A 14,583-nucleotide genomic window follows, 5' to 3' on the forward strand; every position below is an offset into this window, starting at 1 on the left:
AGATACAAGACACAGATATAAGTCAATCACAGTGGCCAGTACGACTACGTAGCTATCATATTAATCTGAGACAGTGACAGACCAGTATGGAATTGATACAACAAAACTCCAGACTCAATTCTTTAGCGTCATCTCAATTTTCAATCTCATATTTATCATAAACCTAAAGTCCTCGTCACAAATTTGAATTAATAACTATGGTATTTAGCTCTTAAAAAATTTGAATCAAAAGCAATTCGAATTTGTTAGCTAACGTGGACCATTCAAAACTAATCATCTGAACAAAATAACCTAGAAACCCAACTTTTATCAGAACGTAAGTAATTATTTAGTTGAAAAGTATTTCGTATTTCAGTATTCAGTTATTATTCCACTATGGCTGAAAATTCACAAAACAGTGATGCTGTGTTTTATAAAGAAAACACCAGTAATGCACACGAAACAAAAATTAGAGATGATGAAGAAATGCCTGCAAAATGCTCCAGTTCTCATGCTAACGTCGTCGCTGCTCATTACAACCATATTGAGGAAAAAGGTTTAAATGAAAGATGTAATTCACCAATATTTTATCTCAGAAACTTCAATAATTGGGTTAAAAGTGTTCTCATACAAGAGTATACGACAAAAATAAGAGAAAAAGACTACCATAGAGCGTTACGGGTTCTCGACATTTGTTGCGGTAAAGGCGGGGATTTGAGTAAATGGCAAAAAGCACGCGCAGAGCATGTAGTTTTTGCAGATATTGCAGACGTTTCAATAGACCAATGTAGAAGTCGTTATGACGACTTGCATCGGCGTTCTGGCCGTTTGTTTTCAGCTGAATTTATTGCTGCTGACTGCACTAAGGATGTACTACGACATAAGTACAAAGATCCATCAGTAAAATTTGATTTAACAAGCTGCCAGTTTGGTTTGCACTATAGCTTTGAGAGTCTTGCTCAGGCCCGACGTATGCTTGCCAATATATCAGAGTGCCTTAAACCAGATGGTTATTTCTTTGGCACAGTACCTGATGCATATGAAATTGTTGCACGCTGTCAAAAATCTGGAAATGGAACATTTGGCAATCGCATTTTTAATATAAAATTGTTATTTGATCCTGAGAATGGTTTTCCTCTGTTTGGGGCAAAATATGATTTCCACTTAGAAGGAGTGGTAAATTGTCCTGAGTTTTTAGTAAATTTTGAGCTTTTTGTTAAGTTGGCTGCAGAATATGGCTTAGAGTTAATATATAAAGCAGGATTTGAAGACTTTTACAAAAAATATGCTGATAGGTACAAATTTTTATTGCAAAGGATTAAATGTTTTGAAGTTTACCCTTCAGTATCGGGTAAGGAGTTGCTAGGAAATGAATCTGAATACAGCCATGCAAAAGAATTTTCAGAAAATATGACAAATAATGGTAACACAAATCCCCTTGGTACCATGAGTTCATGTGAATGGGAAGTGGCTAGTGAGTTATTTATTTTTTCATATGACTTTATTTATAACTAATTAATAGAACTAAAAAATACTAATCTAGCTTTAATTTATTATATGAATCGATTATGTGTAAAAAAGGTCCTTGGTTTGATTCCTTGTTGGACCAAATTTGGGTGTTGGGTTTTTCTGTTTAGAAATTCTCAGTACAAACTAAGAAATGGTATACAGAGAGCATTTTAACTCGTAAGTCTTGGTTATTATCACTAACATGAGAATAATTTCATTGTTATAGACTGACTTCATGAAATGATGCAGTGTGGTGGATCTGATATCTAAACTTTCTCTACGATGACAGAGGTCTAGGCCTAAGCCCAGCAGTGGGTCAATACTATCGATAATATCTGAGGATGATGATGATGAATGAGAGAGACTTCTAGAAAACCAAATCAATTTTAATTTGCTTGTATATAAAGATATATCTTTGAATTTTCTTCTGTTTACTAATTGAAATTACATTGTTTAAGAAAACAACTTATTTTATAATTTTATATATACTTTGTATTTTTTTTTCAGCAATATATTTGGCATTTGTGTTCAAAAAGTGCAAGAATACATGGGATTCAAATGGAAAACCTTTGTATATAACTTCCAATAACCAACAAACATCAAGCAACAAATAGTATACCCAAAAAAGTTAGCAATACTATCTTATTGAGGGGTGGTAATGAACTAAAATATACAAATATTTGTATGCTTTATGAATTCTATGTTCTAACCTATTCAGTGCCTAGCATAATTTTTGTAGTTATAAGATTTAATTTATAATTTTTTTTAATGCATATAAAAATTTGGACAAACAGGATTTGAACCTGCAACCTGTGTGTCATTGGTCCATATGACAATGAGACACTTTGTAAATTATAAAAAATCAATTTGGTTTTATAATTTAATTTTTTTTTAATAATTTTTACCTACACCAAGCGTAGGAAAAAAGGAGGTAAAGAAATATCAAATTTAATTTTTAAATGCATATGAGAATTTTGGAACGAACAGGATTTGAATCTGCAACTCTGAGGCAATTGTGGCCTGAATGCTTTACCACTCAGCTAAGGCTCTCATTTTACCAGTGCGGAAATTAATATGTGCCCTCTTTATCAGTCTTAAAGTGACTGTAGTGCGTGTACTACGGTTGCTATAAGACTAAAGCCCATATTCACTATTATATATATTCAAACCTAGGCATCGCCTAAATCAAATGCCTGATGATTCAGGCAATGTCTAATTCTCTTGCACTGGTCAACCAAGTCAGCATCTGATGAAAATCACATGCAAGTGAGAGAATTTCTGTTTTATACCCATGTGCTGTGTGCTCAAATTTAATGAAATATATTATATGGGCATATATGAATCATTGAAATCTGCTTTTAAAGTTTGCTTATGCATATCTTTAATGGGTGATATTTTTTATGCACTTGTAAGATTGCCAACTTTTCGGCGGCGAGTCGAGTCGGCGCTTTATTTTGTTTATTTGTGTGCGAAGAATTAGAAAGTTATACACTGAATAATGATTATATTAACACACTACTTTGATTCTTTATTCTAATAACAATAAATTGATTAATTGTCTCGTTAATTCCATTTTTAAATTGCACTATTTATGACAGTAGTAACCTTTTTAGTTTGAAATTATTTCTAATTAGATTGAGATTATATTTAGTAAAATTATGGTAAAGTAACACAACTTTATTGAAATTGATACACATAATAATCTCAAGTAAAGTATTGTTATATTGACTATGATTACAAAGTAATATATATTTAATTTTAAATTTTGTACAGTTACTGTGTTGAAGTTCTTTTCTATTCATGCATGGCTAAATAAATAAATTGCAAAAAGTTAAAAAAGCAGTGTGATATAAGTTAGGAAGTGTTGGATCCTGTTGTAAACATAGATCCTAACTCTAATTAAGAAAATAGTAATATTTGAACTATTAATTATTTAGAACAATTAATGGTACTATTTTGTACTTATATCTCATAAATTTATTTGCATACAAAGCTTAAGGTTGTTTTAAGAACAATGAATTAAAAGTCACTTCAAGTAGATAGGAATATATTACAAAGTGCCAAGATTTTCTACCACGTTTACTTATTCAATCACGTGAAAGTTTACATTTTATGGTATCGAGCGCCATCTAGTGACGACCGTACTGTCACTAGATGTCGCTCTTTCCATACCATATATATCCTAGTTAACTTTTACGCGAACGAATAAGTAAACGTAGGTAGAAAATCTCACACTTGGCACTCAGGCGTTATTTCGTCTATGCTGTGTAGATAATACTGCCATGTGTGTTCCAACATTGTACTCTTACTCAAGGTGGCGCTGGCTATATCCATACAAATTTAGTAGGCATTTTCCTACTGTTAACTATTACACTAAGTACATTCTACTGTTAATTATGATAACTATATCAAAATTAAGGATATGAAATAATTAATAGTAAAATAATTCTTATTTTGATAATGAATAGTTTTCAAGAAATAGTAATATTTTATTCACAGCCATGTTCATGATATTGTATCGGCGGATATTTTGATATAGGTATTGTACAGTATAATAAGCGACTCAATTCTTTGTTCTAAATCATTCGATCGCTCATAGAAATAGATTTATTTTGATTAGTTCCGTGATGGATTTTCAGATTGAATGCAAATTTTAATGAAATAGGTACTATGTTTCTAGGCAATCGTTTCAAATGATAAAACAATCGTTTACTTCCTGGAAAAAAATACGCCATCATCATCGTCATATTTTCATACTTAAGTTGAGTAATTTTTGCATGTATTTACCATGCAATATGCCATTTTGTAAGTGTAATCTTTTAATGGATCAAATGAACAGGCGCGAAATTCATACCGTTTTTGCATTTGAATGCCTTTTAGTTCGGACGTTTTTGAGCGCTGACCCGAAGTCCATTTTTTATGGCGTCAGTGGTTACAAGACAAACATTAGGGCAATATAAGAAAGTAATGTTTATTTTTCCATTGTTGAGTTTTGGTGTTAATAATACGAAGATAAAAATCCTTTTTTGTTTAAGTAGGCTTACCTAATCTTTAAGCACTTTTGAAAAAGCGATATTAATAGGCCAATAAAAATTTGCCGACAACTTCTGTATGGAGATGCGGACTGCTAAGCCCACCTTAAGCAACGAATACTTTGGTGTCACGCCATTGCAAGCGACGACACAGGTGTTGAGTCAAAGAAATACTTCGTATTATGCATGGCCGATATACGATGGACGCCATGTCAAGTTGCGGGTTGTAAAAATTGAGTTTAATTTGACTCCACTCGCGTGGCGCCATTTGCGTAATGCATAATTATGTTGTCCATCTCATGATGCAGTCGATATTGTGCAACTGAGAAATAAATACATGTATGCACTGGGTGCCTAGTGTAAGAAGCTATAACATTTAGCAATTCGATCGCATGAAAGTAAACTACAATTTGTATGGACTCGAAAGAGCGCTATATAGTTACAAGACTGAAAAACAGTATTGCCACTAACTTAAAAATAGGGAGACACGAGTTCACTATATTGTTATCTTTGGAAAAGTCTGTAGTCAATTTATTTTTGTCCAATTGACTGATGCCATTTCGGCGCTGTTAGTAATAAAGCTTAATACGATCAAGGACCTAAAATTTGAGACAAAATACTAATTTTAGTTTCAGAGTACTCTCTATGCCAAAGGTGGCGTTTCAGATGGGGACAAGATTTCGACTGTCTTCTAATATCATATAGAATAGTCAGTCCAGTTTTATTAATGATGGAGGAGAGTGCATGTAAACGTGTAATAGAGATAGACTGTCTAAAAATTAAGATCTCAGCAAACTCATCACACCCCCTCGACCCAAATGACATCGTAGTATTTACTACGTACCAACACCGCATAAGCCCGTAGCGTAGGGTGTTTGTATTTTCTGGTATTAGAAAACACTACGGTTTCAATGATTTGACTTAACCTGCGTCGGGTGGCGTGTGGTTTTAAAAAAGTATAATTTAAAATCTTCAAAATATCTGTTACACCCAAAGCAGTTTTTTTTTTCTTGTCTTTAGTGTACATCTTGAGTAATTGTGAAATATTTTAGTTTAGTAATAATGTTATTATAATTATAACGTGTTTGTTGATGATTTAACGACTAATTAGATATAATTTATATTAGCTATGTATAACTTCTACACTAAAAAACAATAATTGATTTTATCATTATTATATTATGAAAACTATTTTGAGTTTATTATGAACTGTAAATCTTTATTATAATATTAATTCTTTTGTACGTTTTAATGTCACTAATGGACCGATCTTAATTTTTTTTACGTTTGTGATACCTGATTTTTGGATATCAGTAAGCTCATCATTGTGGATGGATTAAGCTATAGCGGCTCTTTGAGTGTCTGTGCCCATTTGTAGAACATTCATTGGCTGGCTGTTATAACCGAACAATAATAATAAAATTGTTGCTATTGGGGCCAATCTAAGAAATAATGAAGAAAAGTTAACTTGATGTTATGTTGTAATTAAGTATTATATATAATACAATAAATAATGGGGTGAAAATAAATAAAAAAATGAGTTTCCCTAAAAATTATTTATTATTTTTCTTGGTAAAGTACTAATTACATAAAATTATTAACATAATTATTACAGAATATAAATACGAGAGAAGTTATACTAACTTATATCGCATAAGTGTGTGGCAGGATTGTTGTCTATTGTTCATAATCTTAGAAACCGATCCACTGCTGGGCATGTAGGTCTTTTTAGGAAGTACCCATGGTCGTATGCCGCTTGCGTCCAACGGCTCCATGCGACTCTTGTGATCTGTCCACCTAGTTAGGGGTCTATTAGTCGCTGCGTTTATCTGGTTGGGGTCGCTATACAAGTACTTCGAGACCAAACAAACCAGGTTTGATTGCAATTCTGTTTTACAGTTCCGGCTCTCCAGGTTTTTGGATATGAGCACGGGTAGGTAGGACAATTGAATGACTTAATTAAAAAGTCGAAAAATGTACAAAGTAATTAAATCTGTTCTCAGTTTTAGTTAAAGGAATGTGCAGAATCTTTTTATGTCTAGGTAATCGTAAGTGTACAATAAAGTCTAGCTTTGTCTAGCAATGGTAAGAAACAAACATCTGCAATGTTTCTACGTAACTTGATATTACGTAAGAAGTTTTACGAAGGTGAAATTTGTGCTTAAGGAAACTGATAAATTTCATTTTAATTATCTCTATTTTATTGATATAAACGTGATTCGCAGGATTCCATATTTGGCAAGCATACTCTAAAGGACTTAGGAGTAGGTACGGACTAATGAACGCACGAACAGTAGCGGATTTTTATGGTTTTCATTTTTTACTAACACGGATAAGAAAACCTAAAGGTTTTAAATACTTTGGTCACAATAGAATCCAAATGATATTAAAAAAATAGTTTTGTGTCGAGGAGTACCCCAGGATCCCTTATAATATAAGGACTGGTAAGGATTTGATGTTTTAATGTGTAGTCATAAAGAAAAGGTTTTTTTCCTAGTAAAAGATATAGAATTGCACTTGGAAACATTAAGATAAAGTTTATTTTAAATGCAGTTATCCAATCTAAACAAGGGAGCTTGTAGAAGTTCCGCATCTTTTATGTTATTGACCTTACGAAATACCTTCAAGCCATCAGCAAAAAATAGTGTAACTGAAAGATCTCTAAACATTGAATATTTTGAAAATTTTGACCGGGGGATGCTTTATAATCGAAACTGAGTCTAAAACAGATTTTTATTTCATTTTTGTTTGTCTGTCTGTTCGGGTATCACGTGAAAACTACTGATCCAATTTAAACAAAATTTTGTAAAGTGGTAGCTGATATTCCGGGTCTACGTATAGTATACGTTTTATCCCGATAAATAACAAGTTTCCTCCAAAATGAATGGTGGAAATGGGTTGAAATTTTTTATAAATTTTACTTCATAGCTCCTTTTAATTTAAAAACGATTTTAATAATTCTTTGTTTATTTCAAAGTGAAGAATGCATGCGTACCATCCTACTAATATTATAAATAAGAAGATTTGTGTGGATGGATGTCTATATGTATGTATCAATTAAAATAATGAAAACTTATTAACTCAGTATACCACGTAAAATAACAGTAGGTACATAGCTAGCCACGATGATTCAAAAAAATTCAAAATTCAAAAAAATTCAAAATTCATTTATTTCAAGTAGGCCTAATATAAGCACTTTTGAAACGTCAAGTCTGTCTGTTTGTAGTGATTCTACCACCGGTTCGGAAGGCAGATTCTACCGAGAAGAAGCCGGCAAGAAACTCAGCAGTTGCTCTTTTCAAACATCAACAATTTATGATGTTAGCATCAGGTCTACTATAGCTTCTCGATTGACTCATACGCGGATGAAGTCTCGAGGGTTTGCTAGTCATTTCAATAGTAGTAGAAGGACCCCTGGGGCACACCCGAGGGTACTGATGTTCAATTTGAAGTCTATTATTAATAAGTATAAAGAGAAAACCAGCGAAACAAATCCCGTCTAGAAGCAAGTTTTGCTAAAGTCAGTAGGTACCTATATACAGCATCATCTTGGCCGCAACTATGTAATTTATGAGTCAGAAAATCATAGAATAGTGCCAAGTTTGTGATCATACATTTTTTTAGGAAACCGTGTTGGTGCTGACTAAATTGCGACTTCAGGACATTATAGCATTTATTATAAGTTCAAAAACTTTTCCTACATGTCAAAATTAAGAGAATGGGCGATAACTCTCTGACATATTTCTCGGGCCATTATAAATAGCGGTAATACAAGCAGATTTCCACAGTGACGGCATATATCCTTTACGAAAAAAAATAATAGAAAGAGAAACTGATAAATTTTGCGCGTAACTAATCAGAAAAATTGCAGGAATTTCATCAGGGCTAGCTGATCTTTAAAACCTATTAAGGGTGTTTAATGTTTGAGGGCTTTTTCTATTACTTAGGGAACACATTCAAATTTATAAATGTCAGTTGTATAAGAAATTACTTTATTTAATAACATAGAGAGAATATATATAGACACAATAAGATTGGTTTGATGAGACTCTCATCTCGCATATGACACACTCACATAACAGCAGATTCAAATGCTCCATCAAATACGTTCAAATCCACAACACAGTTGCTGAAATAGAGGGTTGGAAGGCTGTATGGAAGCCCTACGTTTTTAGGGAAGGAGCATTTGCATCTTCTGTTAAGTGAGGGTGTAACATATGAGATGAAAGTTTTTATTAGAAAAATCTATATATTAGTGTCAAGCTGAGAATTTGCCTTTGTCAGTTCCTTGTCTTGTCTATCATTCTTCTTGATTTCTCAACAAGACCAAAGTTTATAAAAAGTGTAAGGAGCGCCTGTGCGAGATTATTCTTTAACATCTTATTACGCTCTCACGTTTATCAACGAAGCCAACGTGTGGAGGCTACATTTAACCGCATTGTATTTTCGAATACCTGCGTAATAAATCAATATGGCTAGGTAATAAATCAATATCGGCTTTTTTTTTATTATAATTATTTATTTATTAAATTTTGCTTGAACATGGTACAAAAAAAATAGATGTTATGCGTAATTCATGATCCACATATTCAGCCACAATTGGCATGCAAAAATCATTATCATTATTTTAAAACTAATAATAATTATAATATTACGATGATAACGCAATTAATTTTAAATACGATTTGGTTCCCAAAGTTATAACTACATTTAATATCGTAATATTAAAGCATGTCCCTTTAGGTATTTCAACTGCCGGCTTTCACAGCACGAATTTACCGACAACGGGTTTCAAGCGAAGTTCATATCACTTTGTCTATATTTTTTAGTATACCTAAAATGTAGTACCTAGTAGAAAATAATAAAAAAAATATTTATATTTTTAGTTTATTTTTTTGTCAAGTTCTAAGTATGCTGGAATGCAACGTCCGTAAAGACACCACGACTTAGATCATGTTCAGTCGGTTATAGTTCATTTAAAATACAGTAAGTAGGTAAGGGCTAATTTGTAGTAGAATAAATAAAAAAACAAGCTTAATAAGAGGCCGATGAGACAGTTACCTACATATTAGGTAATCAATAATAATTAGTTTTAACCAGTATTAATTGTTGCATAAACTTTATCTAAGTACCGTATGGTAATTAGTTCAAACTGCCCAGTCTCACTCTCACGGTTCCACAAGAAATTTAGTTTTCGGCGATCTCACTATTGTTGTAAAAACAATAGCCCTCAAAAGAAGGAATCATCGAAGCATTGAAAAGTTTGTACATAACCATGTGTGCAGTGGGTAGCTATGCGTGGTTAGTTTCGTGAGGTGGGTCGCAAGCGCAAGTGGCTGGACAGCCGAGTGCGGACACGCGTGAGGCGATGTTGAACCGTGAGACAGGGCAGGCAGGTTCGGAGGTCTGGCGGTACGGGGGCGGAGCGGCGGGGGCCTCCGGGCCGTTACGTGTGCACGCGCGACGGCGGCGCTGCCACGAAGCGGACGTGCTTCACTCAGTTCGTGCGCGAAAGTCTTTACCTGCGTCACACGATCGCATTTACTTCACACGAGAACACTATTTGGTACGATTGGGTGAATCGAATCGGTTCACGAAGCGAAGAAGATCAGTGTTGGGTGATAAGTGCGCGACTATAAAATAAGCTGTTGTACAGATGCGATACAACCTTGCGAGGTGCTAGAAAGCGCGTGACGTCATAAGGACCGGCCGGAGCGATCATATGTTGAACACGGATGCAGTGATGGAATGTGGCGTATTGTGGTGACGTGCGATGGTGCAGTGGCTTTATTTACCTGGTCTGCTGTAGCGCCGCCGGGGCGCGAATACTTCACGGGAACCATGCGTAGAAAAAGATGAGCCAGGATGCCGAGAGCTTGGTAATATCATTTTTATATTACTCATATTTTCAGGCGATTTATAAACTGAATTGCAAGATATTTTTTTGCGTTTCGAACCACACATCGTGTAGGTTAGACGAATGTTGAATCACTATTAGCAAATGTATAAAGTCGAAGGCGTTTTCAGTTTATGCTATTTATAATGATGATATTGTTGAATGTAAACGGTGTCCATGTATTCAAGAACAACAGTGATTTCAAGGTTGCTCGTATAGACGCTTTCAATTTTTTCGATAACAGTTACCAAATTATTCGATTTGAATGCCTAGTGTCCTTAATAATATAATAAATACGAAAGTGTGTTGGTTTGTTTGGTTGTATGTTCTTACTGCACAACCTAACTAAGCAACTAATAAACTGGATTTTGGGCATAGAGTTACCTAGACTAAAGGGCGGACAGTGACAACTACAAGTACTTTGTATGCCAGCAAAACAAACAGTTTCCACGGGAAAGTAAAAAAACGTAATAAACGCGGCCGAAGAACGCGGGAAACAGCTAGTTGGAAATAAAATTATCCTGTTACAGCCAAATATTTATATTATTTCCTCGTAAGAATACCGTATAATAATATTTATTAACAATATTTTGGTATTAAGTAGCAACATAAGTATTTCATTTAACAAAATATCTTCCACTCCGGTTTATGTAATTCTGCTAGCTGGATCCACTGAATTAGTTTAATAATACGTTCTGTGTTAACTTGTCAGGGTAGGGAACCTAATTAAAATCTGTTAGTAGGAAATAATGCGCTAAATGAAGCAGAAGCCTCAGACAATTTGTAAAAAATTTACCTTGGGACGCCTGGCATGGCATATGTTAATACACAAAGCTGTTTTTTTAATTTATTTGTATACCTTCTTAGAATATGCTCGAAAGGTTATGGGATAGTCTGAAACAAAATATTCAGGAAGAAAAATTAGTCAGTTACCTGTTAGTAGATATTTACTGTAACCGTAATATTTGATCGCATAGGCCAATGTGTTCTAATATAATCTCGCACAGGCGCTCCTTACACATTTTATAAACTTTCGTCTTGTTGAGAAATCAAGAAGAATGAAAGACAATACAAGGAACTGACAAAGGCAAATTCTCAGCTAGAGAAAAAAGGTAGTATAGACCTATAGGTCTAGTTGCTTACTAGGTGGTATAGTTTAAACATGCCTACAATATTTCTTCTACAAGGATTACTACTAGGATTCGTGTTTATTAATCTAGGTATAAATAAATTACAAAAAAAAAACTTATAAGTAAACTAAAGTTATAATATATTGTGTTGTTTTGTTGTACTTATAATTAGACCTATTCCGTCTCATATGATTTTTCACACCAACATATGGGATTTTTTAAAAACAAATAATTCAATATTTGAACAGCTGTGAGCTGCATTCTAAACAGGGTTGTAACAGCGGTAAAAAGTTTGCATGAGTAAAAATTAATTTATCAGAAGTACGCAGGAGTCGCGGGAAACTTCTAGTCTAGTATATTATTGAACAAAGGCTCATTGAGTGCAACAAATAAATTCTTACTTAGTAAGTAATTCCAGACTATCTATTAACCCTCTAACAATGTTAGAGGGTAAGACGAGCGCGAAGCAGCAATACATTTTACATATAATCATCCTATAATGGATCAAAGGCTCAAAGGAGTGTAACAATCTAAGTAACCACAGCACAGATGTAAGCAATATCAAAGCCAAACAATTTAGCTGACCGTTAACTACGGCACTGATGACAGCCAAATAGTTCAGCTAACCATTAAAAACAGAACTGATGTCAGTAAAACAGTTCAGTTGACCGCCACTGGTAATTTAAACTGACTACCTACTTAGCTGCAATCCACTTGCTAAAACAAACGAAATCAAGTTGTTTCAAAAACCTCAGCAGAACTAAATGTAACCGAGTACATAAAAATAGTTTTAGCGATTAGGTACAATGAATGCAGATTGCAAATGAATACAACGGTCAACAATCAACAGGATTTAAATTGGAGCATTATGCTGACTACTGATACCTACTAGTTACATTCGCTTTGGCTGGGAAAAAATAGATTAGTTCTTTACAAAACTAGTCTATTGCACTTACATTGCATAAGTTTTTCAAGCGATACCAATGTTGTAATTGTTCGTGGGACCTTCGTCTTGCTTCATGGTAGCCGATACTGAACCACAATCGGTATACATTTGTAACCTCATCAAAATAGTTACGTTTAATTGTAGCCTTTATTGCATAAAGCTGTTGCCCCCATTCTTCATCCGTGTTACTTACAAATTCCGTGGGAACCGTTTGTTTTCTTGTGCCAAAAGGAACCTATTTTAATCTCCTTTCAACTAACTCTATGTTCGAAGTCAAGATGATTGGTTGCTTGAATCTTAGTACGTAACGTAACGTAAGGACAAACAAACACAATTTCTCATTTATATTATTTGTATGGATAATAAAAATGTTGGTACGTAAATGTAATTTCAGTTAGTTTGAATTCCCTGAGATAAGTAGGTAATCGACTACTAGAAACGAAAAGAAATTAGTGACATTTTATTTATTAATTTGTTTAAACAACTTTATTGCATAATATAGGTATAAAACCGGAACATTTACTTAAATATAATTATTGCAAAAGGCGGCCTTATCACTAAAAGTGATCTCTTCCAGGCTACCTCAACAAATGGAATAAGGCAATGAGAGACGGGAAATCGCAATTCTATACATATAAATACATATATCAGCATATTGTCTGCGAAAGGTCGTAGGTAGGTACAGCAATACTTTGTGGGATTGGAATATGCTTTTTTAATATGATGCCTAAGCTAAATTTGGACATTTGTTACTTTAAGATAACTATACAATTGATGAATTTCTTAATGATAAAATTTCCAAACATCTCTTTGGTATGTTTATTGTATGCAAAAGTAACGTTTGGCAGCAAGGATCGCGAGAATTATGCCTATCGAAAGCCTGTTGTGAGACCCCCTGCCGGTTGATTTAATTGATAGAAAGATTTTTTTTTATTCTCTGTCTTGATGGTTTCAGCTGTACCTACCCAAGTTAATGTGACCATAGCCTTCTATATAGAGTTGCGAAGCCAAGCTAGTATAAAAACGCCTATTATTTCGTCCTATTTTAGCAATTGTATTGTTAATAAATTATTTACTTTCCTAGGGAATTCTGGTCACGTTTGTAAAATGTCTGGAATTATGTAAAACGCGGCGACCGTTGCAATCCAGAGTTTAAATAAATTTATAATATTACTCGGTTGGAACTACATAATTTAGGTATTTTGACGGCCGATTGGCGCAGTTTGCAGCGACCCGGCTTTCTGAGTCCAAGGCCGTGGGTTCGATTCCCACTACTGGAAGATGTTTGTGTGATGAGCATGAATGTTTTTCAGTATCGTGGTGTTTATATGTATATTATAATAACTTACAAACATGTATATTATTTATAAAAAATATTCATCAGCCATCTGAGTACACAAGCTACGCTTAAATTGGGGCTACGTACGATGTGTGTATTGTCGTAGTATATTTATTTATTATTATATAATTACAGTGAACAAGGAAAACCTAAAAAGGCATATAGGTTAGTTGTAGCTAGTTGGTGTTAGGTGTAGCTAGTTAGATTTCGTCGTTTGGAATCAGAATAGTAATCCGTACCTAATAGGTAGTTAGGCATAACGGGCTGTAAATGGCTGTCCTGATGTCCGACGCGTATGGGCAGCGTTCGGAAACTTCGTGATATCTCACGTCCTAAATCCCAAAATCCCTCAGCTGATCTGATACCTTAGCTGAAGGCCAAAGTCTTCGAACAGTGCACGTTGCCAGTGATGACTCATGGATCGGAAACGTGGTCGCTTTATGGGCCTTATAAGAAGGCTCAGAGTCACTTAGCGTGCGATGAAGAGAGCTATGCTAGGAGTGTCTCTATGTGATCAAATCAGAAATGAGATCTGTGGGAGAACTAGATTTACCGATGTAGCTAAGCGAGTCGCGAAGCTGAATTGAATGAACCGATGGACGTTGGAGCCTTAAGGTGCTTGAATGGTGACCCCACACTGGTAAATGCAGCGTAGGTTGGGCCCCCAACGAGGTGGACAGACGACATAATACTGGGAGCCGTTGGAAACAAGCGGCCCGGAACCGTGGATCTCCCAACAAGAGTGCTATGTC

At 34.5% G+C, this 14,583-nt stretch overlaps 2 protein-coding genes across 3 annotated transcripts in view; both read left to right on the forward strand.

Moving 5' to 3' along the window:
* The first annotated feature begins 35 nt into the window (after positions 1 to 35).
* LOC120637351 (mRNA cap guanine-N7 methyltransferase) lies at positions 36 to 2,180 on the forward strand. Its single transcript, XM_039909163.1, has 2 exons — positions 36 to 1,453; positions 1,996 to 2,180. Exons 1-2 carry the CDS (start codon positions 376 to 378, stop codon positions 2,100 to 2,102), a joined length of 1,185 nt encoding a protein of 394 aa, XP_039765097.1. The 5' UTR covers positions 36 to 375; the 3' UTR covers positions 2,103 to 2,180.
* Positions 2,181 to 10,192: 8,012 nt separating this feature from the next.
* LOC120637345 (ral guanine nucleotide dissociation stimulator) overlaps positions 10,193 to 14,583 on the forward strand; it is a 55,172-nt gene continuing 50,781 nt past the window's right edge. For both annotated transcript variants that reach the window (XM_039909152.1, XM_039909153.1), the window contains exon 1: positions 10,193 to 10,399. In XM_039909152.1, the coding sequence (XP_039765086.1) occupies positions 10,376 to 10,399 (24 nt within the window). In that variant the 5' untranslated portion in view covers positions 10,193 to 10,375. The remainder of the gene's footprint in view (positions 10,400 to 14,583) is intronic.

The sequence above is a fragment of the Pararge aegeria genome, chromosome 3 (assembly GCF_905163445.1).
Source record: "Pararge aegeria chromosome 3, ilParAegt1.1, whole genome shotgun sequence".
NCBI lineage: Eukaryota > Metazoa > Arthropoda > Insecta > Lepidoptera > Nymphalidae > Pararge > Pararge aegeria.